We start from the raw sequence: 26,688 nt of genomic DNA, 5'->3' as shown, positions 1-26,688 counted from the left end.
GGGCTTAAAGTGCAGCAGGGGAGGTTTAGATTGGACATTAGGAAAAAATTCCTAACTGTCAGGGTGGTCAAATATTGGAATAAATTGCCAAGGGAGGTGGTGGAATCTCCCTCTCTGGAGATATTTAAGACCAGGTTAGATAGACATCTGTCAGGGATGGTGTAGACTGAGCTTGGTCCTGCCTTGAGGGCGGGGGGCTGGACTCGATGACCTCTTGAGGTCCCTTCCAGTCCTATTATTCTATGATTCTATGATTCCATGTGAGGCAGTACAGCCAAATTAATATAACTTTCCAGGACCCACACACAGTTCTGCTGATATGTCAGCCTATAACAATATGTAGCATATTCCAGACCAGAGTGAGGACAGTATGATACATCAAAAAGGAAACCTCCTCTATCTTGTTTAACTAAGGCTAGGTCTGCTGGCTTAGAGTTACCCTGATAATTCAGACCATAAGGTTTTGATAATGACAAAGTCTGTGGTAAGACTGAATATAACAAAATAGCTTTTTAAAATGGTAGAATTTGCATGGATTGGATTATTTTGTTGTTTTAAAGAAAAAATAACTGATAATTATTCAGGTTTGCAGAAACTTGGATTGGCACTGAACTTTGAGGTCAAAATGTATTGGTAATATCGCCATTTTGATCTGATGTCCCAGTAAGATTGATTTTACACATTTACTTGAATGTTTTCTATGTTTCTTTCTTTAAAATTTGTGGCTGGATCATTACTCAGTTGTGACAGATGTCTTTACGTTATCATAGATGTTGCTATAAATTGTTTTTGCTAATCCTAGTTTTATCCTAAGCATTTTTCCTGAACATTCACATCATCTAAATAATATGTAAATATTAATACTATGGGGGAAAATCTCTTTGAAAGTGATGCACCTATACAATGAAGACAATGGAGTTACATGGGTAACTGAGGGCAGAATTTTGCTGGCAAAATCTTCTTACTGGGGATGATGCCCAAGAAGATAGGCGGGTTTATCTATCATGTTCATATGTATAAAATGCTGTTACACATGCTTGTAGTAATGGATTACCTGCCCATTGCCTCTGTTTTCCCCAGCTAAACTAAAAAATACTAACCTTCCCCTTTTGGGATAACAAAAAAATCCAAACAGTAACTTCCTTTCCTATGTAATTCATTTGTCAGTTCTCTCTCCCAGAGTTCTGCGGTAAAATCATCAAAAGCAAACCGGATCCGAAGAAGCTCCCTTCCCAATCTCCCTTGGTTTGCTAACCTCCTATCCAGAAGGCCTAAACTGGCAGACTGTCTGCAGTAATACTGCTCAACCTTCTGCAACCTTAGTGAGCCATACTTTTGAAATTTAGGAAGAGTGATTGCCTCTTCAAGGTGATTGCCCCTTTTCCCTTGGAAATGTAGACAGGTCAGTGGTAAGTCAAGTTTACATAGAACGGACACTTAGGGTCAAATCATCTTTTCACTTGTAAACTACATAGAAATGAGTAAAAGATGACAAACAGAAACCATGACACATATCACTATTAGCCACTTTTCTGGGTAAAACCACACCTTAAGACTTCTGCATGTCCTCTTTCAAAGGAAATTCAAGAATCTGTAACACCCATTTGTAATCTATTACAAAGTCAAATTGAATCTCTCTGGTTTAGGACTCTCTGGTCTGGCGACATCTGTGGTTCAGTTGCAATACAGATGTTGCTGGACTAGAGAGCTCCAGTGGCTGTCATCTGGATGTCTAGCAAGGAGCTGGCAGTTGGCAGCCCTTGGGGGCTGGCAGCTCAGTAGCCACTGGGGGATAGGAGGGCCAGCCCAGCTGCCACCGGGGGCCAGGAGTAGCAACAGCCAGGAGGAGAGCCATCTGGGAGGCCAGAGCTCCTGGGAGAACCCTGTCTTCCCCTGGTCCAACAAGCTCCCTTGGCTGGGACTTGTCAGGTCCTGAGGGTGCTAGTCTATGGATATCCAACCTATAGAACCAAAAATTTGCATCTTAACAATTTTCTTGTAGTAAGAGGCAATTATATTATGCTAAAATATTTACTTAAAGGTGAAGTTATAGACATTTTACAGGAAAACAAACTAATTTCTGAAAAATGTTTAAATTAGTTTTCTCAGAACTTGCTAGTGTTACTGTAATATCTCCACAGAATGGGAAACGCTAGTCTTTCAGAGAATTTGGTTTTCTTACATATTTTGTCATATGTCAGCAAAAACTGGTGCTGATTTAAAAGAAATTCCTGAACATTTTTGAAACTTTTTTTAATGTTTGTGTACATTTAAATTTTTCTGTAGAAGTATTGACTTTTTAAAAAAATTCTTTTTCAAATTTTATATTTGTAAAATGTTTTACTTCTTCCATATATGATAAGAACCTCATCACTGCTGTATCTAAGGGTATGTCTACACTAGAAAGTTAGTTCGAACTAACGGACGTTAGTTCGAACTAACTTTCCTATGCGCTACACTAGCGCTCCGTTAGTTCGAACTTAATTCGAACTAACGGAGCGCTTAGTTCGAACTAGGTAAACCTCATTTTACGAGGACTAACGCCTAGTTCGAACTAGCTAGTTCGAACTAAGGGCTGTGTAGCCCTTTAGTTCGAACTAGTGGGAGGCTAAGGCTTCCCAGGTTTCCCTGGTGGCCACTCTGGCCAACACCAGAGAAACTCTATTGCCCCCCTCCCGGCCCCGGAGCCCTTAAAGGGCCACGGGCTGGCTACTCACTTTGTGCCAGTTGCAAGGCTGCCAGCACCCGTGCCTGCACAGCCTGCACCTGCCACAGGATGAGCCAGCCATCCGAGGGCTCCCAGCCCTCCACTGCTCCCCACGACCAGCCTGGCGGCTCCCGGGAGCCTGCCCGGGGGCGCAAAAGGTGGGCGCCCGCCTGGTCAAGTGCGGAGATCGTGGACCTCATCGAGGTTTGGGGGGAAGCCTCAAATGTCCACGATCTTCGCACTAGCCACCGGAACGCGGCCGTCTATGGACGCATGGCTGCCAGCCTGGCCGCCAGGGGCCACCAGCGCAGCCGGGAGCAGGTGCGCTGCAAGATTAAAGACTTGCGGCAGTCCTACTCCCGGGCCTGCCTGCCAGAGGCTGACCCGGAGGCCTGCCCCCACTTCCATGCCCTGGACCGCATCCTGGGGCCTCATGCCGTCCCTGCCCCCCGGGACGTGATTGACCCCGGGGCAGAGGGACCGCTCCTGGACACCGAGGAGGAGGAAGAGGGCTCTGAGAGCCAGGAGCCTGCCGCCAGCCTTCCCAGGACCCGGGACCCCCGAGGCACCCCACAGAGCCGCTCGCCTGCATCATCAGAGGCCGGGGAGGCGTCCACCTGTGAGTACCCTCGTGTTCCCCTTATGTGTACGGGGGGCTGGGGCGAGAGGGAGCCCCGGGACCGTGCGCCTGGGCCTTGCCCACTACGGAGCAGCAGCTGGGGATCCTGCAGGGGCCCTGGCCTTGCAGAGGGGAGCTGGGTTTCACACACCTGGGCCCCTGGGGTAATTGACCGCTGGTCTTCTTGCACCACAGCTGCAGCACCGGGGACTGCAGGGCGCACCACACCGCCTGCAGCAGCCGCCCGCGCCCGGGCAAGCAGGACAGCCAGGAACCAGGAGGACTACCAGAGGCGGCATCTCCGGTTCCTGGACCGACAGCTCCGTCTCCAGGACCACTGGGTCCAGGAGGACCTCAGGCTGCGCCAGAGGAGTCTGGAGGCCCTGGAGGAGCAGGGCCGTGCCCTGCGAGGCCACCTCCAGAGCCTGCTAGACCGCTTTCCATTTCCTCCTCCCCCTCTTGCTCCCCCTCTTGCTCCCCCTCTTGCTCCCCCTCTTGCTCCTCCTGTTCCTCCTGCTTCCGCTCCTGCTTCCGCTCCTGCTTCCTCCACACCCCCTGTCCTCTCTGCCCCCCCCCTCCACAACCATTCCCCACCGACGCCCCCGGACCCGCAGTGTGGCGAGACGGGAGAGGCACCCAGACTCCCACCCCTGAGCTTTCCTTTCCCTTCCTCCCTTCCCTCCCCTCCCCTTCCAGCTCCCTCGTCCCAGGTTTCCCCCTCCCTTCTCCCACCTTCATTCCTCCCTCCCCCACCCCAGTTCTCTGAAATAAACAGACGTTTTTGTTTGAAAAACAGGTGTCTTTATTGTACAGTAGATAGGGAGGGGAAAGGGGAAGGGGGGGGGGGTAGGGTGGAAGAAGGCCCCGGTGGGGCATGCAGGGAGAGGTCAGTCCTCCTCCTCCTCCACCTGGAAGCTCTCCCGCAGGGCTTCCCGGATCCGGATGGCCCCCCGCTGGGCTTCCCGGACGGCGGCGGTGCGGGGCTGACCGTAGTGTCCAGCCATGCGGTCAGCCTCAGCCATCCAGGCTGGCAAGAAAGCCTCCCCCTTCCGCTCACACAAATTGTGGAGCACACAACATGCCGCCACCACGGGAGGGATGTTGTGCTCGGCCAGGTCCAGACGGGTGAGGAGGCATCGAAAGCGGGCTTTCAGTCGCCCGAAGGCCCCCTCCACCACGATGCGGGCCCTGCTCAGCCTGTTATTGAAGGCCTGGCGGGAGGGATTGAGGTGCCCCGTGTAGGGCTTCATGAGCCAGGGCTGCAGTGGGTAGGCGGCATCCCCCACCAGGCAGACGGGCATGTCCACGTCCCCGACCCTGATGTGGCGGTCGGGGAAGAAGGTCCCGTCCTGCAGCCGCTGGCACACGGAGGAGTTCCGGTACACCCGGGCGTCGTGTGCTTTGCCGGACCAGCCCACATTTATGTCCGTGAACTGTCCCCGGTGGTCACACACGGCCTGCAGGATGACGGAGAAGTACCCCTTGCGGTTCACGTACCGGGACGCCTGGTGTTCCGGGGCACGGATGGGGATGTGCGTCCCGTCGATGGCCCCCCCGCAGTTGGGGAAGCCGAGGGCGCCGAATCCCCGGATGACGGCATCCGGGTCGGCGAGGCGGACCACCCTGCGGAGCAGCACCCGGTTGATGGCCTTGACCACCTGCGGAGAGAGACACAGCAAAGCGTCAATCAGTGGGGCGCCCGGGTGGCTGGGAGCATTCATGCCCTGGCAGTGCCCCGCGCCCCACTCCCGGAAGCAACCCCCCTGGCGGCGTGTAGTACGGCCGGGACAGCCCGACCCCTCCGGTACGGGGCGCCTTCGCCTCCTCCCGCCCCCCCCTTGTCCCTGGGGCGGCCCATCCCCTCCTCGCAGCCCCCCTCCCCCCCGGCTCGGTGGCTGACGAGCGCCGTACCTGCATGAGCACTGCTCCGACAGTGGATCTCCCCACGCCGAACTGGTTCCCGACGGATCGGTAGCTGTCCGGCGTGGAGAGCTTCCAGAGGGCGATGGCCACCCGCTTCTGGAGGGGGATGGCGGGCCTCATGCGAGTGTCCCTTCTTTACAGGGCAGGGGCGAGCCACTCGCAGAGCTCCAGGAAGGTGTCCCTCCTCATCCTAAAGTTCTGGGTCCACTCTCGGTCGTCCCAGCGCTCCAGGACGATGCGGTCCCACCAGTCGCTGCTGGTGTCCAGACGCCAGATGCGGCGGGGTACGCCGGTGCCGGGGCGCCGCCGCGGCTCCTCCACGGCCCCCAGGGCGGCCAGGCGGAGAGGCAGGGGGCTGACGTTCCCCAGGTGGTGCCAGGCAGCCTCGAGCCATTGCTGGCAGGCTTGCAGTAGCAAGTCCAGAACGTGCACCAGAAGGTGCAGGGCGAGCTGTGGCTCCATGTTGCCACCTGCGGCGGTCCTCCCCGAAGGGAAGCACCGACACAGACGGGCACAGAGACCGACGCTTTGCTGTCCCTCGGCGAGGTTGGCAAGCAAGCAGGAAAAGCTGAGAACCGGCTGTCCAGGGGGGGTCCCTTTAAGCACGAGCCTCAGATAGCCTCAGACAGCAGCCACACAAAGCAACTGCTGACCTGATGCCCTGCCAGAACCGGTTTCAGCTGCCCTTAAATGCCCCCCTGCGTCCAATCAGTGTGGACGCGCTAGTTCGAACTAGCAAAACGCTAGTTCGAACTAGTTTTTAGTTCTAGATGCGCTAGTTCGAACTAGCTTAGTTCGAATTAACTAATTCGAACTAAGTTAGTTCGAACTAGCGCTGTAGTGTAGACGTACCCTATGTGTCTCACAATCCATTAATGTGAGTGACTACTTTGTAATCACTTAGAAGATAATAGATGTATAGGAAATAGTCAGCATGGATTTGTCAAAAATAAATCATATCAAACAAATTTTCTAAGTTCCATTTTAGACAGAATTACTGGCTTCCTGGATGGGGAGAAGCAGTAGATGTGATTATATCTTGATTTTAGAAAAACTTTTGATACAGTCTCACATGACAGTCTTATAAGAGAACTAGGAAAATGTGGTCTAGATGAAATTACTAGAAAGTAGGTGTACCAATAGTTGAAAGACCATACTAAGGAGCAGTTAGCAAGTGTTTCCTGTCAAACTAGGATACTAGAGTGGTCAGTACCTAGGTCTAGTACTATTCAAGATTTTCATTAATGACTTGGGTAATGGAGTAAAAAACATGCTTATAAAGTTTGTCAAAGACAGCAAGTTGATAGAGGACTTAAGCACTATGGAGCATAGGATTAGAATTTAAAATTACCTTGATAAATTGGATAATTAGTCTGAAATCAACAAGATAAAATTCAATAAAGACAAGTGCAAAGTATTTCACTTACAAAGAACAAATCAAATGCACAGTTACAAAAAATGGGGAATAACTACTAGTTCTTTGAGCATTTGTTCATATGCATTCCAGATCAGGTGTTTTGTGCATGCACGTGCACATTAGCTAGAAGATTTTTCACCTAGTAGCTAGCCGTAGAGTAAGCCTGAACACCCCCTGGAGTCACCCCTCCATGGTGTGCAACATAACATCCTGCCTCCCTCTTCATTTCCTTCTTTCTGCTAGTGATGGTTAGCTGGAACTCCCCAGTGCTCTTGCTTGGAAGGGCAGTAGCTTCTCTGTTGTTTCATATATTTATTTAATAGTTAAATAGTTGGTAGTTCATAATAAAATAGTTTGAGTTGTAATTTATTCATAGTTAAGTTTTAGTGGGGAGGTTTGTTTTTTCCTCCCTTGTGCCTCAGCACCAGGGCATGCCTGGGTCTCCAGGCTTCAAAGCCTGTGACTGTTGGTAAGTGCATGCCCAGAAGCAACCCCCACACTTCCTGCTTGAAGAGTTTGGGAGAGGATCATCAGAAAGACAGTTGTGCGATCTGCAAAACCTTTTTACCCATACCTTCACGGATAGAGATCAACAACTGAAGATATTGCTCATGAAAGCAGTACTCCAGTCCCAGACTTGATGCCAAGTCCTTCCTCTGTGGTGTGTAATGCCCCAGTGCAGTCAACTCAGCCTAAGACACTGTCTAAGGACTTGCAGCACCATTCACAGTCACCAATGCCACAGAAGAAAAAGAGGCCAGACAGAGGGAGATCTCCCACATGCAAGTATAAATCCAAGGACATGCTAGGAGTGAGACCCAAGTCAGGCCACCAGGCATCAGCAGTGGCACCTGAATTGGGGGGGAAGATCCCAGGGGCTGAACACTCCACATCCAGCCTGATATCTGGAGCCACCAAAGGATATTGTTGTGCCTTTCAATGCCTAAGGCCTTCCAAGCAGCTCAGGACTTGATGTATAGCATGACCCTAATGATAGTTCAACACTCATGGATACACCACTCCCCTACATCACAACAGGATCTGAGAAGTGAATCTTCATACTGGGGCTCATTGCCTGCAAGCATAGCTCTTCCTTGGTTGTGCACAGATACCTCCGGCACATCCTGTCAGAGTACCAGCAACTTCCATTTGGGATTGGTACTGGTACATGGCACCATGGCCCACTCAGGGTATGTCTACACTGCAGATTTTTTTCTGAAAAATGGCCGTTTTTCCAAAAAAACTCCAGTTACACCCACACTGCAATTGCGTACTTTCAAAAATAATTGAAAGAACAGAGGGGTTTTTCTGACATTGGTAAACCTCTTTCTACGAGGAAGATGCCTTTTTCCAAAAGAGCTCTTTTGGAAAAAGGCATGTGTGGATGGGAGTTCTTTCGAAAGAAAAGAGGAGAAAGCACGGTGCCATGGTGGCCACTCCATCCATAGTAATCACAGCTTAAATGCAAGATAGCGTCCATTCAGTGTGGACACTATGGGTATGTCTACACTACATGGCTCTGTCGACGGAGCCATGTAGATTACTTTTGTAGACATAGGAAAATGAAGGGGCGATTTAAATAATCGCTGCTTCATTTAAATTAAAATGTGTTACCAAATTTAACAGATTCAGAGAAGCTATGAAAACTAGCTCTCCGGACAGTTACATAGTAACTGGGCTCATCTGCTACGGGATGGTATCTCAGGTGCGAGGTGTCCACCAGTATCTAATCACCTGGAGATTGTTTATCAGAGGACATCGCACCAATAAAAACTTAACACGATAATTAAATTTAAACCACAAGACTATATTATTTACAACAAATTTAACAGTATATACGTCAATTAAACTTATAGGGGGCAGTCCCAATTTATACTACGTGGACCTTGAGGGGCAGTCCCTCCAAGGTCCCTATACCTACTTACAGAGTCTATTGGCGCTAGGATGATGGTGGTGGTGCTAGCGACCTCAAGCCATTGGTCCTTTAGGGCCTCGGGTGAGGAACAGCTAGGCATCCCTCGGCGGACGATCCTGACGCTTGGTGACCTTCTAGCCTTTGGCTGTTTTAGAGCCTCAGGCGAAGATCTACCAAGGAGATCCCTCGAAGTGTAGGTTGAGTGCGGCGGCGGTTGGTTCGTCTTCCACGAAGCCTCTGGCCTTCGGCTCCTCTTCTCCGCACTTCGGAGCGGCAGGATTGGCGGTAGTAGACTCTGTTCCTATTCTAAGCTATTCTAAAATATAACCTAAACTAATCGCGATGCACCTGCCAAACAGACTCGAAGACGGCCAAAATGCTTCGAACCGATGCAGCCTGCCGGACAGACACGACGACGATATCTAAATCTAATCTAAAACCTATGCTAACTACACTAATTTAAGCCTAAGTAGTAGGATAGCATGAGCCTTCCACCCAGCTATGCCTAAAAGACTAATTAGACCTCTCTCATACCAAAATCTAGGACAGAGACTTGGACCTCATTCACTCCCTAGCCTAGCCTAAGAGCCGACGGAACCTGACGAACCCGGAGCAGCCCGACGCAACCACAACTGCTGCGTGGCAGAGGCTTAAATAGCCTGGGTTCGCGAATATTCATGAGTTCCGTGGTTTAAACCGATTGGTTGCAGGATGATGCTTCTTTAAACTGATTGGATAACAGCTCAGAAAACAAATACAGGTGATCGGTTATTAAAGGATGCTATATTAGCATACTTTTAAGTTAATTGGTTGACACATCATACCACACATCCCATTATATTCAAATCTTAACAGGTAACTGGCATACCTGTGGGACGTGTGGTACGTGCCACAAACCAGACCAGTGATGGATGCCAGATAATAGAATTAATCCAAAATGGAGTTTTGGCAGCCATTTTGAGAGATCACCTTTACAGATATAAGACAGTTGATTGACATATATCAAATATCCTGGGCATACAGACTTTTCTTGATCTTTACACAGTTCCTTTTTCCCAAGGATACACAAGTGACATTACACTCTTCCTTACACAGTGGTTACAGTTATATCCAATCATATGGTTACATAACTTGTTGCTACATAATCATTTGCAACATTGATAACACATGGGCATTGAGGTTAGTTACATAATTCTGCGTTACAAATGGCTGCTGCGCTGTGCCGATCAGCTGTTTGTTGGCACAGCACTGTAGTCTGGATGCTCCGCAGTCGACATCAAAGGCATTTGTTGACCTCCCCAGTAAAACTCATCCTACGAGGCATACCGGGGAGGTTGACAAATACCTTTGATGTCAACCGTGGAGCGTCCAGATTACAGCGCTGTGCCGACAAACAGCTGATCGTCACAGCACGGCAGCCATTTTAATTTAAACGAAGCAGTGATTATTTAAATTGCCACTTCATTTTCCTATGTCTACAAAGGTAATCTACATGGTTCTGTCAATGGAGCCATGTAGTATAGACATACTCTATCTTTCGAAAAAGAAGACTGCTTTTTCGATGCGCTTTGGTAGTGTGAACACTTTCTTTCGGAAGAAGTTTTTTCGGAAGATCTCTTCTGGAAAAGCTTTTTCTGAAAGAAGCCTGCAGTCTAGACATAGCTTCAGTGGCAACCCCAAACCCAATGGCCCTTTTGGACTCCCTGAGGTTTTCACTAAGGCTGGAGTCAGAGCCAAGGCCGATACTCAAAGGCATCATCAGTAGCATCAGCCACCTTTGTCCCACCACAGGTACTGACAGCCTCACTGACAGTGTGCAGGGCGGAGCTACCAACATTTTCAGTGCACATAACTGTCTTGGCTTCCATTCTATTGCCAGGCCTGGCACTGCAGATAGTTTTGACATTGGCATCGATACTGATAACGGCACCAGCACCGATACCTCCCTCTTCAGTACCGACAATGACAATACCAGTACCACTGGCACCAACACCAGCCCCAGAACTGCTGCCGATGTCAGCACCACCTTTGATGCTTTTAGTGTATGCCGGCATGGGAATTCAACCACCTATCCCAACAGGTCCAATATAACAAAAGCTCCAGCCACTGACAGGCACCTTCTCCTCCCCCTCCTCTCCTGATAAGGTGCGTATAGGCTTGGCTCCATCCCCAGCTCTGGAAGACTATAAAGCCCTTCAATAACTCCTTAGAAGGGTGGCTCAGAGTCTCAACATACAAGTGGAGAAGGTGGTAGAGAGGATGTTGACCCTTTTGTAGATATTCTGTCTTCCTTGACCCCTGGCTGCATTGCCTTGCCCCTCATTGGGTCCATTTCGAATACTACTAACACATTATGACACCAACCTCCTTGCTTCCTACTGCCAAGTGTAACAAGAGATGTTGTTGATCCATTGAGAGGGTCTGAACATCTCTATTGTCACACTCACCCAGATTCCTTAGTGGTGGATGCAGTGAACCACTGGGAATGTCATGTGTCTCTACAGCCCATCCCCAAAGAACAGGGAGGTGAAATGCTTGGACCTGTAGAGCAGGAAGGTCTACTTTGTGAGGGGTCTTCAATTCCATATTTCTAACCAGCAAGCACCAGTTAGCAGATAAAATTTCAATACCTGCAGCACCTTATCAAAATTTATGGAGCTACTCTCCCAAGACTCCTGTGTCAAATTTTTGACAACTCTAGAGCAGCAGTCACCAACCAGGTAGATCTTGGAGCCTCTGACAGGGGATCCTGACTGGTTTGGCCTGGAAGCTATCAAGAGCTGGCACTTCAGTTGCCTCTCCAACCTCTGTCCTGCTGCTCCTGCCCTCTGCCTTGGAGCTACCCCCCTGGGAACCTCCTGCTTGTTGTGCAGGATGTGGGACGGAGAAGAGGGGCCCTAAGTCAGGGTGTCCCTCCTCCCCCCACTTCTGTACCCTATCTCCACACAGAGTGAAGGGGATGGAGTGAGCGTGGCAATGCAAATCTCTGTCACTCTCACACTCTGTCATTTTCACCAACACATACAGTCTTTCCCTCTCCTCTCCTGACCCAACACGTACATTGGGGGTTCTTGTTACTACTTTTATTGCTTGCCAAGTGGGTTAGTTTTGGGTTTTGACTGGTCTATGCATTTCATAATTTTAATTTCTTTCTTACTCTTAAATTTAATTATTTGAGTAGTAAGTTCTAAAATGCCCAACATGCTGTGGCTGGAGTACTTAACCCTATGGAAATTGCTGCTCCTGGAAGTGGCTGGCATGTCCCTGCAGCCCCTGAGAAAGACAGAGCAGGGGGTGCTGTCCTTGCCTGGAAGCTGTGGGCTCAGTGCCTATGGATGAGAGGCAGCACAAGGTGCATGGAGCCATTGCTGTACATGCCAGCTGCTTTCAGGAGTGGTGCAAGGCCAAGGCAGGAGTAAGCCTGCCTTAACAACACTGCTCCACTACTCGGAAGCCATCTCAGTTATACAGTGCCCAGCCAGAGCCTGCTTCCTGAACTTCTTTCTGCACCCAACCTCCTGCCCCAGACATAAGACCCCTGCACCCAAACTCCTTCACAAAGCTTGCACCCTAAACTCCTCCTGAACCCTACTCCCCTACCCTGAGCTAAGCCCGGAGCCCCTCCCACACTCCAAACATATTGGCCCAAGACCAGAGCCTGCACCCCAAGCTTCTACCCCAGCCTGGTGAAAGTGAGTGAGGATTGGGGAGGAAGAGGGATGGAATGAGCAGGATGAGGCCTCGGAGAAGGGGTGGAGCAGGGGTGGGGGCCTCAGAGAAGGAGCGGGAAGGAAGCGGGGTAAGGCTATTTGGGTTTGAGGTAGATCTTACATTGCACTTCAATTGAAAAAGTGATCTTGTGGTTAAAAAGGTTAGAGACCACTGCTCTAGAGGAAGGAAAGCTAGTTTCTAGGGTATCCTTGCTGGGTGCTTTAGATATGGCAGATGCCGCTATGAGGGTCATGGCCCCTGACACAGCCATGAGAAGGGGAACCAGGGTACAATCTTGGAACTGCCTTATGAGGTCCAGGATGCTATTCAGGAACTTTCCTTCAAGGGTACATCCCTTTTTTTTTCTGAGAAAATGGACAAGAGGCTGCACAGTCTAGCAGACTCAAGAATGATTCTTAGATCCTTAGGAGTCTATGCCCCTGCTACTCAGCATAGACACTTTACGCCTCAGGTACAGTCCCACTCTTACCCACCTCAGGGCCATCAATAGGGGCCTAGAAGGAGACTCCAACAGCCATCATCAGGGCAAGACTCTGGTCAGCTCATACCTTCATCTAACCATTAGCAGCAATTTTGTTGGTCTGATTGAGGACAGAGTCCTGGTTATTTCTTTGGATCCACCCCATCTTACCTTCTCTTCCTGACTATCCCCTTTCTACCGTGCGTGGTCCCAAACTGCTTCAGACCAATGTGCATGGTAGACAGGGGGCATTCCATCTAGTTTTCGGCCTCCCACTCCCCATCCCTCTTTAGGAACCATTCCTATGAGCAACTCCTAATTCAGAAAGTGCATGTGCTTCTATCTCTGGGGGCAATAGAAGAGGTTCCTTCAGAAAGCAGAGAGCAGGGGTTTTACTCCCACTGCTTCCTAATTACAAAAGCCAAAGGCAAGCTTCATTCCATTTTGGACCTGCAGGAGCTCAACAAATTCTTCAGCTCAAATTCCAAATTTTTTCCCTGGCATCCATAGTTTCTTCTCTGAAAAACGACTGATACTCCCCTCTCGACTTGAGGGAGGCATACTTCCACATCTTGATTTATCAAACTCACAGGAAATACTTGAGATTCGTAGTAGTCAACAAGCATTACTAATTCACAGTGCTCCTCTTCAGACTCTCCTCAGCCCCTTAGGTATTTATGAAACGTATGGCTTTGGTTTCCACCTTTCTCCACAGATATGGGGTGCAGGTTTTTTTGTACCTGGGTGACTGGCTCATCAAAGGTTGGTCCAGGACTCAGGAAGATGCCTATGTGACATTCATCAGAAGCACTTTTGACAAGGTAGGCCTCCTGCTCAGTGAATCCAAATCTACTCTCCTCCCGGTTCAGAGAACAGAGTTTATCGGAGCAGTTCTGGATTTGACCTATGCAAGATCCTACCGCCCGTGGAATGGTCTCAGGCCATGGCCTCCATCGTTCAGACTCTCAGAACTTTCCCCACAACCACGGCCAGGATCTGCCTCAAACTTTTGGGCCACATGGTCTCATGCACGTATGTGGTAAGGTACATGAGGCTAAGACTCAGACTATTTCAGCTATGGCTAGCATCAACTTACCGTTGGGATAGGCTATTAATGCCTCTCCTGAAGATTCCCTCCTGTGGTAGCTTAACCAATAGCAAGTCTGCTCTGGGGTCCCTTTCACAATACAGCAGTACTCACAGACCCTACTGACCGATGCATCAGATTTGGGGTGAGGAGTCCACCTGGGGGAGCTCAGGAATCAAGACCTTTGGTCCCTTACCAATCTTGTTCTTCACATAAATGTCAGGGAATGAAGAGCAGTCTGAATAGCATGCCAGACATTCAGGCCCCACTTGTCAGGTCATATACAGACAACACAATGGCAATGTTTTATATCAACAAACAAGGTGGTCCATGCTCTTCTCTGTTGTGTCATGAAGCCCTTAGGTTATGGGACTTCTGTGCAGATCACTCAATACATCTGTAGGTTGTGTATCTACCAGGTACACAGAATGATTTAGCAGACAGTCTCAGCTGCTTCTTCCAGTCTCACAAATGGTCCCTTCATCTGGAAGTGGCTCATTCAATCTTCCAGAGGTGGGGACTTCCCCAGATAGACCTCTTTATAATGCATCACAACAGAAAGTGTCACCAATTCTATTCAGTTCCAGAATTTCTCCTCCACTGGGTACAGCATCTCCTGTATGCTTTTCCACCGCTACGACTGTTTATAGAGTGCGGTTAAAAATCAGACAGCACCAAGCACAGGTCATCCTCGTAGCCCCAGCTTTGGCCTGTCAGCATTGGCATACTTCTCTATAGATATGTCAGTGGAGGTTCTGACATATTCCAATATTCCCAGACTTTCTCACACAGGACCACGGCTGTTTATGCCCCCTGAACCTTGAGTCTCTCCACCTCTATATGTGGAAACTCCCTGGCAAAACCCCTTGAGGCTATTATGTTTGGACAAGCTTAGACAAGTTATTCTGGGCAGCAGGAAACCCTCCACTGGAGTTATTTACACTGCAAAGTGGAAGAGATTTTTAGTCTGGTCCAGTCAACATGGTTTCTCCCTGCTGCATGCCCCAGTACCCTTCATTTTGGATTATTTTTTGCCATTTTAAGCAACAGAAGCTCTCATTCTCTTCTATCAGATTACATTTAGCTGCCATATTGACTTTTAATCATGGATCTCAATGTTCACAAACCCATTGGTTAACCTCTTCTTAAAGGGTCAAAACAGACAACACTCAAGTCCGTAAACTGGTTCCTCCCTGGAACCTTAACTTAATCCTATCCAAACTTGTGTGTCCTCTATGTAAACTACTCAACACTTGCACGCTGTTTTTCTTGTCATTCAAGGCAGCATTCTTCATAGCTATAACTTCTGCCAGAAGAGTATCAAAGCTTAGAACTCTCACCTCAGAACCCCCCAATACTGTTTTTATAAGGACAAGGTACAGCTAGCTCCAACCTCATCTGGCATTCTTACCAAAGGTGATCTCCCCGTTCCATGTGAACTAGGACTTTTCTTCCCGTGTTTTAGCCTCAACCTCATGCTAATCACCATGAGCAGAGGCTATACTCTCTGGACATGCACAGAGTGCTAGTTTTTTATACTGACCAAATGAAATCCTTAGACAGTCCCCTCAATTATTCATAGCAGTGGCCAAAAAAGAAAGGTCATCTTGTGTCGTCCCAATGCATTTCATCGTGGATTAATGCAGTAGCCTGTATTAAGGACTATTATAACCAAGTGAGCCTATCTTTGCCACCACTCTCAGCACACTCTCCCATGGCACATGCCTCATTAGCAGCTTTTCTGGCTCTCATTCCCACTCAAGAAATCTGCAGAGCTGCAACATAGTCTTCTATCCACACTTTTACAGGCCATTATGTGATTACCCAGCAGTCCAAGGATGAGAGAGCCTTTGGAAGAGCATGCTGCATTAACACCACTGCCTGAATCTTGGCTTTGGAATCACTTGATTTGGAATGCACATGAACAAATACACAAAGAAGATGGTTACTTACCTTCTCATAACTGTTGTTCTTCTAGATGTATTGTTCATGTCTATTCCAGTACCTTCCCTCCTATCCCTCTATAGGAGCAACCAACAGGAAGTAATGGAAGGAGGTAGGAATCTGTGGGGCACCATATTGCTCATCATGGAGCCCCAACTCCAGAGGGCACCCAGGCTAACCCTACAGCTAGCTGCTAGGGGAAAATCTTCCAGCTAACGTGCACATGAACACCTGATTTGGAATGGTTATGAACAATAGTTATGGGAAGGTAAGTAACCATTTTGTGGTAGTACTCTGAGGTTATAATACACCACAATGTAATGCAGTCGTTAAAAAGTTATTATTTTGGGGTGTATTACCAGATGTGTTGTAAGTAAAATATGGCATGCTCTACTCAGTGCTTAGAAGGCCTCAGCTTGAATGAGGAGAGGTATGGACAAATTGGAAAGAGTCCAGAAGGGAATAACAGAAACGATAAAATGATTAGAGAACCTGAAGATTTAAAATAATGGAAATATATAGTCTTTAGAAAAAACTTGGTGGAAACCTGATACATTTTCAAATAGGTTAATGGCTGTTATAAAGAATAGAGGAATCAATTTTCTTTCATATCCACTGAAGATAGATCAAGAAGTAATTGGCAGAAGGGAGATTTAGGTTAGATATTAGGAAAAGCTTTCTTACTATAAGATTAGTTAAGCTCTGGAATAGGTTTCCAAGGAAAGTTGTGCAATACTTATCATTGGCAGTTTGTTAAGAACGGGTTAGATAAAGAGTTGTCAAGGGTTGTCTTGGTTTAGCTGGTCCTTTCTCAATGCTTGGGCTGAACTCGGTGACTTATCAGGGTTTTTTCCTGCCTTTCATTTCTATTATTCTGTGATACACAATACTCATAGACTTTAAGGTCAGAAGGGACCATTATGATCATCTAGTCCAGTGTTCCCCAACCTTTTGGGGCTGCCGGGCGCTTGGGGGTGGGGCCGCTCACGTGCTGTGCGTAAGGGGGCGGGGCCGCTCACCGGCCACGTGACTGGGGTGGGGCCAAGCATGCACCGCACGCCCGAGGCTGACAGCAGCATGTGCTGCAATCCCCGGCAGGGGCTGCCCAGGTTCCGCGCGGCCAGGACCGGTGCGGGCATGCGCGGCGCCCCCAGGGCCGGGGCCGGCAAGGGCACCCGGGGGCAGGGCCGGGGCCGGCAAGGGCACGCGCAGCTGGGGCCAGGGCCAGGGTCAGGGCACGCGCGGCGCACCTGGGGGCAGGGCCAGGGCCGACAAAGGCACGCGTGGCGCACCCGGGGCTGGGGCCGGCCATGCGCCCGAGGCTGGCACCTGCCGCACGCCCGGGGGCGGGGCCAGCCCAGATTGCTCCGCGGGCGCACGTAAAGGGCCCGGCGGGCGCCATGGCGCCCGCGGGCACCAGGTTGGGGACCACGGATCTAGTCTGATCCCCTGCATAATGCAGGTCACAGAATCTCATCCACCCTCTCCTAGAATAATCCTCTCACCTATATCTCAGATATTGAAGCCTTCAAATAGTTTGAAGACCCCAAGATGCAGAGAATCCTCCATCAGTGATCTGTACCCCATGCTACAGAGGAAGGCGAAAAACCTCCAGGGCCTCTGCCAATCTACCCTGGAGGAAAATTCTTTCCCGACCCCAAATATGGCGATCAGCTAAACCCTGAGCATGTGGGCAAGATTCACCAGCCAGACACCCAGAAAGTTCTCTATAGTAACTCCTATCATCCCTCCATTGACCTATTTACCACTGATAATGAATGGTCAATTAATTACCAAGATCATGTTATCTCATCAAACCATCCCCTTCATAAACCCATCTAGTTCAGTCTTGAAGCCAGATAGATCTTTTGCCCCCACTACTTCCCTTGGAAGGCCGTTCCAGAACCTCACTCCTCTAATGATTAGAAACCTTTCTTCTAATCTGTCTAAACTTCCTACTAGCCAGCTAATATCCATTTGTTCTTGTGTCCACATTGGTATTAAGCTTAAATAATTCCTCTCCCTCCCTGGTATTTATCCCTCTAATATATTTAAAGAGAGCAATCATGTCTCCCCTCAGCCTTCTTTTGGTTAAGTTAAGCAAGCCAAGCTCTCTGAGTCTCCTTTCATAAGACAGGTTTTCCATTCCTCGGATCATCCTAGTGGCCCTTCTTTGTACCTGTTCCAGTTTGAATTCATCCTTCTTAAACATGGGAGACCAGAACTGCACACAGTATTCCAAATGGGGTCTCACCAATGCCTCGTATACTCAATACACAATGCTCCTGTAAGGGAGGGAAGTGCATTTTTACAGATGGGAGACTTGTCTACATGGGGAGGTTATTTTATGATAAGTTAGTGTGAAGTTAGAGTGGTATAGCTTTTCCACAGTAACTCCCCAGGGGACTTCTGTGTTTGTTTAAGAGTATCCAGATGGGGAATTATTGCAGAATAGTTTATTCCATAGTAACTATTCTAGTCAATTTCTCCATGAAAACAAGTTGTCAGTGAGTTGTCCAAGATCACACTAAGTATGGTAGAGCAGGAAACTATGTGCTGGTCTCCCAAATCTTAGGCTAGTGCCCTAAACACTGGACTTTTCTTCATGTCTAGTTTCCTCATCTGGAAAAAATTCCCACCAGATGATCAATCAAAATAGGGGAAAAGGCCGTAAACACACATGTTCATAGAAAAACCAACAGGTGAATGAATTAAGTATGTTGAGAAGCGGGTAATTGACTAATAGTGTAGTTGATATAATTTGTATCAAAGGAGAGGTGCAAGACAGAGCTACCCCCGCTGTGGCTCTGAAGTTTAAATGCAGTAGGAGCCATGCAGGCAGGGAGCTCATCTCTTCCTGTATTTAAAATGCAGAGCTGCAGCAAGGTAGGTCTGGGACCTGGTACAATCCAGGACTGAGCAGTCCCAGTTTCTGCTGTGCCTCTGTGTTTTAAATGTAGTAAGAGCTGCTGTCTGCCTCCCCTGTCCATGCAGTGCGGAGATGGTGCTGGGGAGGAACCGGTTTTTAAGCTGGCTCCCCCAAGCACCAGCTCCTTCTTCCCCCACTTTCCTGATATAGAGGCAGCAAGGTGAGGAGCAAGTGGTCGAGTCGTGACTTGATTACCTGATAAGTCTAGGCTTACTGGGGTCAACTACTCAACTTACATCCCTAGAATAAATAGATGTTCACTTTAACTGATTAACCAGGATTTTACATCCCTAATCAGTTAAACCTTAGACTTAACTGGTTAACTGAGTAAGCAGGATCCTGCACAAAGGGGGCCAGCAGCTGGAGCTGGCTGCCCCAAGTGTGGGGTGGCCGACTCCTGCTCCCGCCTCCTCCCCCAAGGTGATGGGCTACAGGTGGTAATCTGGGTACCCAGTAAGGATCACCCATTTCTGTCAAAAATGGAAAAACAATTTTTGGGGAAAAAAACAAGTCTCTATGAAGAAATGAGTTTAGAAATGCCCCTGTTTGGCTAAAATAATTTTATTGGATAAATTCAAGAATGGGTAATAAAAATGAGATATCAAACAGCAACATATCAAGAACAGAACAAAACATTTAAAAGGCCTTATTCTTGTTCACACTGAGTCCCCTACATTCCACTGTGGCTGTGTATTGGGGCCTTAAATGTGATTTGTGAATTTGTATTTGATACATATTTTGAAAGAACTTGTCTAGTCTATAAAAAGTTAAATCCTTTCTCTGGCAACAGACCCTCAACCTTCAGTTGAGCAGTTAAAAAGTGCTGTGGCAGTTAAAAAGTGAAATAAAGTAATAATTTTTAATATTAAAAAAGTATGTAACCATCAATGTACCTTTTACAACTAATCTTAATTACTGTAGTTAAACAAGTCAGACAATTGTAAGGTACACGTAGTAGGTAGATTGACTGCAAAAGTACAGCAGTGTCGTTCTAATTGTGCAACAATATTTAACTTTCAGAATATAAGTAGAAGAAAGCTCATTCTTGTGATGTCTTAACTTTCTCTCTCTCTTTTTTTTTTAAGGAATAAAGATTGTTGTACAGCCAGACCCTAAGGCGGTACTATCTGGACAAACGGTCAAGCTATGTTGTTGGGCAACTGGACTTCCATTTGTGCACTATCAGTGGTTCAAACAGGAAAAAGAGGTAATAACCAAATATAGGAAATCTCAGGGATTTAACGGAGGTATTGGGTAAAAGTCAGTCTGCAGAATATAAATCCTTACCAAAAAACTGTCATCCATCCTTCTACAACTGGCTCAAAGTTGCTGCATATGCTCCATATTTCTAGAGCCTGAGTAGCACTCCCCAGTTAAAGCAGAGCACAATCTTTTATCTAGGCATATTTTCCTGTAATAGGAATGCCTATTAATGAACCTTTATATTAGCAATGATATTAAAGTCCTTTGTAAAAGATGTAAAGTTAAATCACTTTTAAGCCTTAAGGAATATGTTAGATTAGTTTGATCCAGATAGAGTTTGTCTCTGTGTTACTGAAATGTATATAATCAATGCAGTATTTACTATATACTTTTGATTCTTATTTAATAAAGGTATTTTCCTTGTCTTTTCCTTCACCTCCCCCTGCCCAGCAAGAGTTCTATAAGGCTACGTCTACACTGGCCCCTTTTCCGGAAGGGGCATGTTAATTTCAGAAGCCGTAATAGGGAAATCCACGGGGGATTTAAATATCCCCCGGGGCATTTAAATAAAAATGTCCGCCGCTTTTTTCCGGCTTTTAGAAAAGCTGGAAAAGAGCGTCTACACTGGCCCCGATCCTCCGGAAAAAAAGCCCTTTTCCGGAGGATCTTATTCCTACTTCAAAGGAATTCAAAGTAGGAATAAGATCCTCCGGAAAAGGGCTTTTTTTCCGGAGGATCGGGGCCAGTGTAGACGCTCTTTTCCGGCTTTTCTAAAAGCCGGAAAAAAGCGGCGGACATTTTTATTTAAATGCCCCGGGGGATATTTAAATCCCCCGCGGATTTCCCTATTACGGCTTCTGAAATTAACATGCCCCTTCCGGAAAAGGGGCCAGTGTAGACGTAGCCTAACAGTTTCCAGTTCAGATTTGATTATGTCTGCTTATGACAGTACTGATATGACATAAATGCTAACTGAAATAATGCTTTGGGAATCTCATCTAGTTATTTGTGGAAAAGATATAAAGATTGAGAATTGAAGTTCCTGAAAGAACATGCACTCTAAGAAAATTTCTAATGTCCCTTTTTATTTAATAGCAGCAACACCAATCTGTCCTTGAATCAAAATTTGTCTTTAAAACATTAAAGGCTGAGGACAAAACTAGTTTGAAATAGACTTTAAGAAAATGTGATAGTATTCCATATTGTCATTGCTAGAAATAAATATTCTAATGTTTTCTCCAAAGCAGCACCAGTCAGTTTCAGTTAAATTTTTCTGTGGCTCATATGTAATACAGGTTCCACATGGGAATTCCCCAGAGTTGATATTTAACCCAGTGAGTGTAAGTGATTCTGGGTTTTACATCTGTCGAGTGAACAGCGATTCTTCCTTTGTGTTCAGTCGGTGGGCACAACTCGACGTTTGTGATATCCAGGGAATGTCTTATGGTAAGTTGAAAATGGCTTTCACAATGGGTCCCCTCTGTGCAGATTTTGGGGTGGGAAAGATGAACTAGCTCATCATTCAGTAGGCATAATGTAAATATGCATCTGATAAATTCAGTCTGCTGTGGAGAGTGTTTTTCACTTGCTGTAATGACTTCACTAGCTCAAGCCTAGATTGTCTGCCAGTATTCATAATTACACACATTAGTGAAGGGGGTGTTTTATGCCTCTCTGCCTTGAGCTGGCTACCCATACATATTGGCCGTGTCTAGACTGCATCCCTTTTCCGTAAAAGGGATGCAAATTAGACACATCACAATTGCAAATGAAGCGGGGATTTAATCCCCCCCGCTTCATTTGCATAAACATGGCTGCCACTTTTTTCTGGCTCGGAGCTTTGCCGGAAAAAAGCGCCAGTCTAGAATAAGGAATAAGGGATCTTTCGGAAAAGGCTTTATTTTCCGAAAGATCCGCGTCTAGACTGGCGCTTTTTTCTGGCAAAGCTCCGAGCCAGGAAAAAGCGGCAGCCATTTTTATGCAAATGAAGCAGGGCGGGGGGGGGGGGGTTTAAATCCCCGCTTCATTTGCAATTGCGATGTGTCTAATTTGCATCCCTTTTACAGAAAAGGGATGCAGTCTAGACACAGCCATTATGACATACAGAGAGGTAGAGAGAGGGAAAACAGGTTCTGCAGAGCTTGCTATGTATTGTTGTCCTCCTGTCCCCCAAGTAAGTGGGAATGTGGGAATTAATGGTGTAGCCTTGACTCCATTGCTCCTAATATGCCTGCCATGATTCAGCATAGCTGTGGTGGCACATCAACAGACATATGCTGCACCAAGCAAATTGAGAGGAGATTAACTTGTGAACTAGCCCTAATACTCAGCACTTTGAGAATATAAACCACTATATATGTGTTGAGCAATAGGTTAAAAAAAGTGACTTTATGTAGACAAGTAATTTTTGCATCCAGTGTTTGTCTGTTTTATAAACTGAGTGAAATAATGCTTTCTGTGTGACTAGAATTCTTGTAAGTTTACAACTACACAGTTAATGATACTAAAACAAAAAACAGGACTATGTAGCACTTTAAAGACTAACAAGATGGTTTATTAGGTGATGAGCTTTCGTGGGTCAGACCCACTTCCTCAGATCAAATAGTGGAAGAAAATTGTTACAACCATATATACCAAAGGATACAATTAAAAAAAATGAACACACATGAAAAGGACAAATCAAATTTCAGAGCAGAAGGGGAATGCCGGGGGGGAGGTAAATGTCTGTGAGCTAATGATATTAGAGGTGATAATTGGGGAAGCTATCTTTGTAATGGGTAAGATAATTAGAGTGTTTATTCAAACTTAAGTGTAAAGTGTCGAATTTTAGCATGAATGACAGTTCAGAGGATTCTCTTTCAAGTGTATTCTTAAAAGGCCTTTGAAGCAGGATGCAGGTAATCAAGTCATTGAGACAATGTCCTTTCTGGTTGAAATGGCAAGAAACTGTTTTTTCTTTGTGATCCTGTCTAATATCTGTCTTGTGGGCATTGATCCTTTGGCGAAGTGTCTGAGACGTTTGTCCAATGTATATAGCAGACGGACACTTTCGGCACATGATAGCATAAATTATATTTCTAGATGCGCAGGAATATGTGCTCTTGATCTTATAATTCACTTGGTTAGGTCCAATAATGGTATCAGCAGAGTGAATATGTAGACAAAGCTGGCAACAGAGTTTGTTGCAAGGGAAGGTACCAGCGTTGGTATTAGTGTGGTATGTCCTGTGGTTGTTGGTAAGAATCATCTTGAGGTTAGGTGGTTGTCTATAGGAGACTATGGGTCTGTCTCCCAGAGCCTCTCAGAGTTTAGTAGCTTCTCAGAGTTTAGTAAATCTGCTCACTTGAATCCATCTAGTTAGCACCAAAGTTAAGTAGAGTTTGCAGTCCACTTCTTAGGTCTTATTGTTTTAACACTATTTATTTCTCCCTGTTTCAGAGGCTGTGTGGTTTTGGTGGTTATTTTGGCAGGATAATCCACAGAACTTTTTAAATGAATGTTACAGATGAACAACTAATAGTCACATTTTTACTGTTCCTTAACTCCATTGCTTGGAAATTTTGCAGAAGTTTAGCCAAGTTAGTCTGTAACTGGAAAAACTTAAAAACCAACAAATAGTCTTGCAGCACCTTAAAGACTAACAGAACATGTAGATGGTATCATGAGCTTTCATGGTTTTTTCAGATGAAAGAAGTGGGTTGTGCTCACAAAAGCTCATGATACCATCTACATGTTTTGTTAATCTTTAAGGTGCTGCAAGACTATTTGTAGTTTTTTAAGTTTTTGGAAATTTTGGCATTCACTGACGTTCTGGTAAGAGATGAAATGTGCAAAGTTAAAAAAAGCAAGCAAATTGTCTTATTTTAAAAAGATATCTTATTTTACGTTATCACATATCTGATAGGTGGTGCTTTTCTATAGACTTTTTGAACTACTATAGTGTTCTGCTTATAATATTACTACAGGCAAGATAAGGGTGCAAGGAACAGTGATCAAACTTTCACTAATGTTGCCAGGAATAATGCTAAAACAACCTTTTTCACGTCTGAAAATTAAGGAATTACTCAATTTGATATTACCTGAACAATGGTCTTATCTCTCCTCACCAAAGTGTAGCTGTATTTTAACAGTCTTAAATCAACCATATTGTAACATTGGCTCCCATAGTGGATTGGCTCATGGCTATTTAGTAATACTATGGAGAGAAACAAACAAAAAGTGTTTCTAAGTGGCACAAGTTCTGATAATTAAACAGCAATGGATCTATTTAGGATTGAGAGATTAGATTGTTATCAGTAAATGTCTGTAAACATTTATTTCATTTTACACAAAGTTTCCATTGATCACAGAAATTTATAGATACACAAAGTAATAATAATGCTGCTTGAGAAATTAGAAGTCGATTTAAGGGTATTTACTTTATATGTTTTGACATATGATACTGAGAATTGATGTTGACAAATTGTGTTTGAGTGGTTATAAAGCTTTTACTTTTTGAATCTCAACATCTTCTGTAATTAAACAGTATTTCACTTCCCTCAGCTTCCTGGTGACACAGAGAACATTTAAATGAATAAAAAATGTGCATTTAAAAACCTATAATATTTTGCCCAAATGTGAAAACTAAGATAACAAAAACATTTATATCCATTGAAACTATTAAAAAAGTTGAATTTTGCCTAGCCTGAATATATACAAATAGAAAGTAATGCACTGTATCACATTGGCAACAAAACATTCACATTCTTCATCTTACCCCCTGAAATTAAAACCATAGTTAAAGCAAGAAACCTGTGCAGGAAGGGAGATGATAGGTAGCTTTTAGTATTTCCAGATATTGTAAGATACAATGAGAGGACAAACTGAGCCTAGGGGCAGGGAAGAAATCTTTTGAGATTGGAAATACTGTGTTAATCCAGTAGGATATTTATTCCGCTTTACATAATACTATGTGCTTGAGTTTATTGAATATGTAATTGGTTTTTATACTTGCCAGCTGGCATTTTCAAAGGCTAATGGGTAGTGGACAACTGATTTCTTCAGGCCTTTTTGAAAATCTCTGCTCACGACTTTACCTAAGAAATGTGTTCCACCCATCCCTAGCACAGAAAGGACAAACTTTTTACCATTTCTATGACTTAAGCTAAGCAACTGAAGTGCTATCCAGTTATTCTGATGAAATTTAAATAAGAAATAATGAAGCCAAAGGAGGAGGCAGCAACTCCTTTGCTACATTCAGACTTGTTTTGTTTCTGGAGCAGTCAGGACATAAATGCTCAGAGGCTTTGAACCTCTCTGTCTGCAACCCATGCCAATTCCTCTAGATTCATGGAGATTAGGTCCATCAGTGGCTATTATCCAGAATGGGTAGGAATGATGTCCTGGCCTCTGTTTGTCAGAGGCTGGAAATTGATGACAGAAGAGGGATCACATTATGATTACCTGTTCTGTTCACTCCCTTTGGGGCATCTGGCATTGGCCACTGTTGGAAGACAGGATACTGGGCTAGATGGACCTTTGGTTCGACCTAGTATGGCCATTCTTATGTTCTTACTAATTCTTTGACTAGTTAGAGAAGTAGTTTGTCTTGGAATTTGTGGGATATTGGATAAATGGTAATTATTTCAGGAAATGAACTCTGATTATGATTGCCTAGAACATGCCTTGTAGCATGTGGGGTACCACTGTTTTGCCTCACATTATCCACAGACAGGGAGACCACAATTTAAATCTGTACCAAGCCAAAGAACTTGAAAACATACACGTCTGTTAGGCCAAGAGATGAAAATTCTACAAAGTGTATGAAGCAATAAGAAGCTGCAAGTTGATAGCAAATGCTAAATTGTCAGTGTGACTTCCTTAAATGGGTGTGTGTTTCTATACTTCAGTAACACTAGCAACTATGTTAGCAAGTGTCTGCCTAGGTTTTAAAGTTGACCAATGTTGAGATTTGGATGTTAGGCATAGAGATATGAATGTTTAACCTTAATGGATGAGGTTTACCAATTAAGGTCAGCTGGTGGGAGCCGGAGCAGCTCCTCACCAGTCATGTTCAGGGTGCTTCTCCGTGGACAAGGGCTGCTCCAGCCAGGACACCAAAGCATCCCCTGCCTATGGAGTGCCCTGGCCTGCTACAGGCAGGGGCTGTTCACCATCACAGCCTTCTTTGTGTCTCTTTATTTCCTTCTGACATATTAAGAAGGGCTGAAGATGTGTGTGACTTTTAAAGGGATAAAAATCTTTTCTATCATGTTTCTGTAATAGTCAGTCCTACCTTGTCTTTTTACTGGAGTTGTAAGAGCACTATAGGGAGTTTTCTTGGCCTTTAACTGATTGTCAGGCATCTGAGGAATTAATACAAATAATTTGCCTGAAAATCCCTACTCATCATAATTGGTCAAGTTTCGCCTCCTTTTAGAGCTGCTCAATTGAATTTCTGTTCTGTATGTAATTCTGAGGTTTTTAAACTTTTGTTTTGTCCCAAATCAGGACGATTCAAGTCTATGTTTGAATTTGCTATGGAATTAAATATTACCAAAATATTTCATTTTAACCTTATCCAAATGAAACATGTTAATCTTTTGTTTATATTAAGTCAAAATAGTAAGTCAAATGAAAATGTGATCATTTCATCAAAAATGTCATGGGAAGTTAATACATTTCTGGGGGTGGGAGGTGCTGGAGAGTGTCTGACTCAACCAAATCTTGATCCGTGTTGTTCATAATGTCCTCCCCAAATCTAAAAAGGTGCT

General features: G+C 45.7%; 1 protein-coding gene across 8 annotated transcripts in view; it reads left to right on the top strand.

Moving 5' to 3' along the window:
- MALT1 (MALT1 paracaspase) overlaps window positions 1–26,688 on the top strand; it is a 120,768-nt gene that overhangs the window by 39,550 nt on the left and 54,530 nt on the right. For all 8 annotated transcript variants that reach the window (XM_006116548.4, XM_075932620.2, XM_075932616.2 and 5 more), the window contains exons 3-4: window positions 19,819–19,940; window positions 21,232–21,382. In XM_006116548.4, coding sequence (XP_006116610.3) covers window positions 19,819–19,940; window positions 21,232–21,382 — 273 coding nt within the window. The remainder of the gene's footprint in view (window positions 1–19,818; window positions 19,941–21,231; window positions 21,383–26,688) is intronic.

This window comes from Pelodiscus sinensis, chromosome 6 (assembly GCF_052426305.1).
Source record: "Pelodiscus sinensis isolate ZL-2025 chromosome 6, ASM5242630v1, whole genome shotgun sequence".
NCBI lineage: Eukaryota > Metazoa > Chordata > Testudines > Trionychidae > Pelodiscus > Pelodiscus sinensis.
Note: the sequence above shows the minus strand (reverse complement) of the source record. Positions and strands in the feature narration are given on the sequence as shown.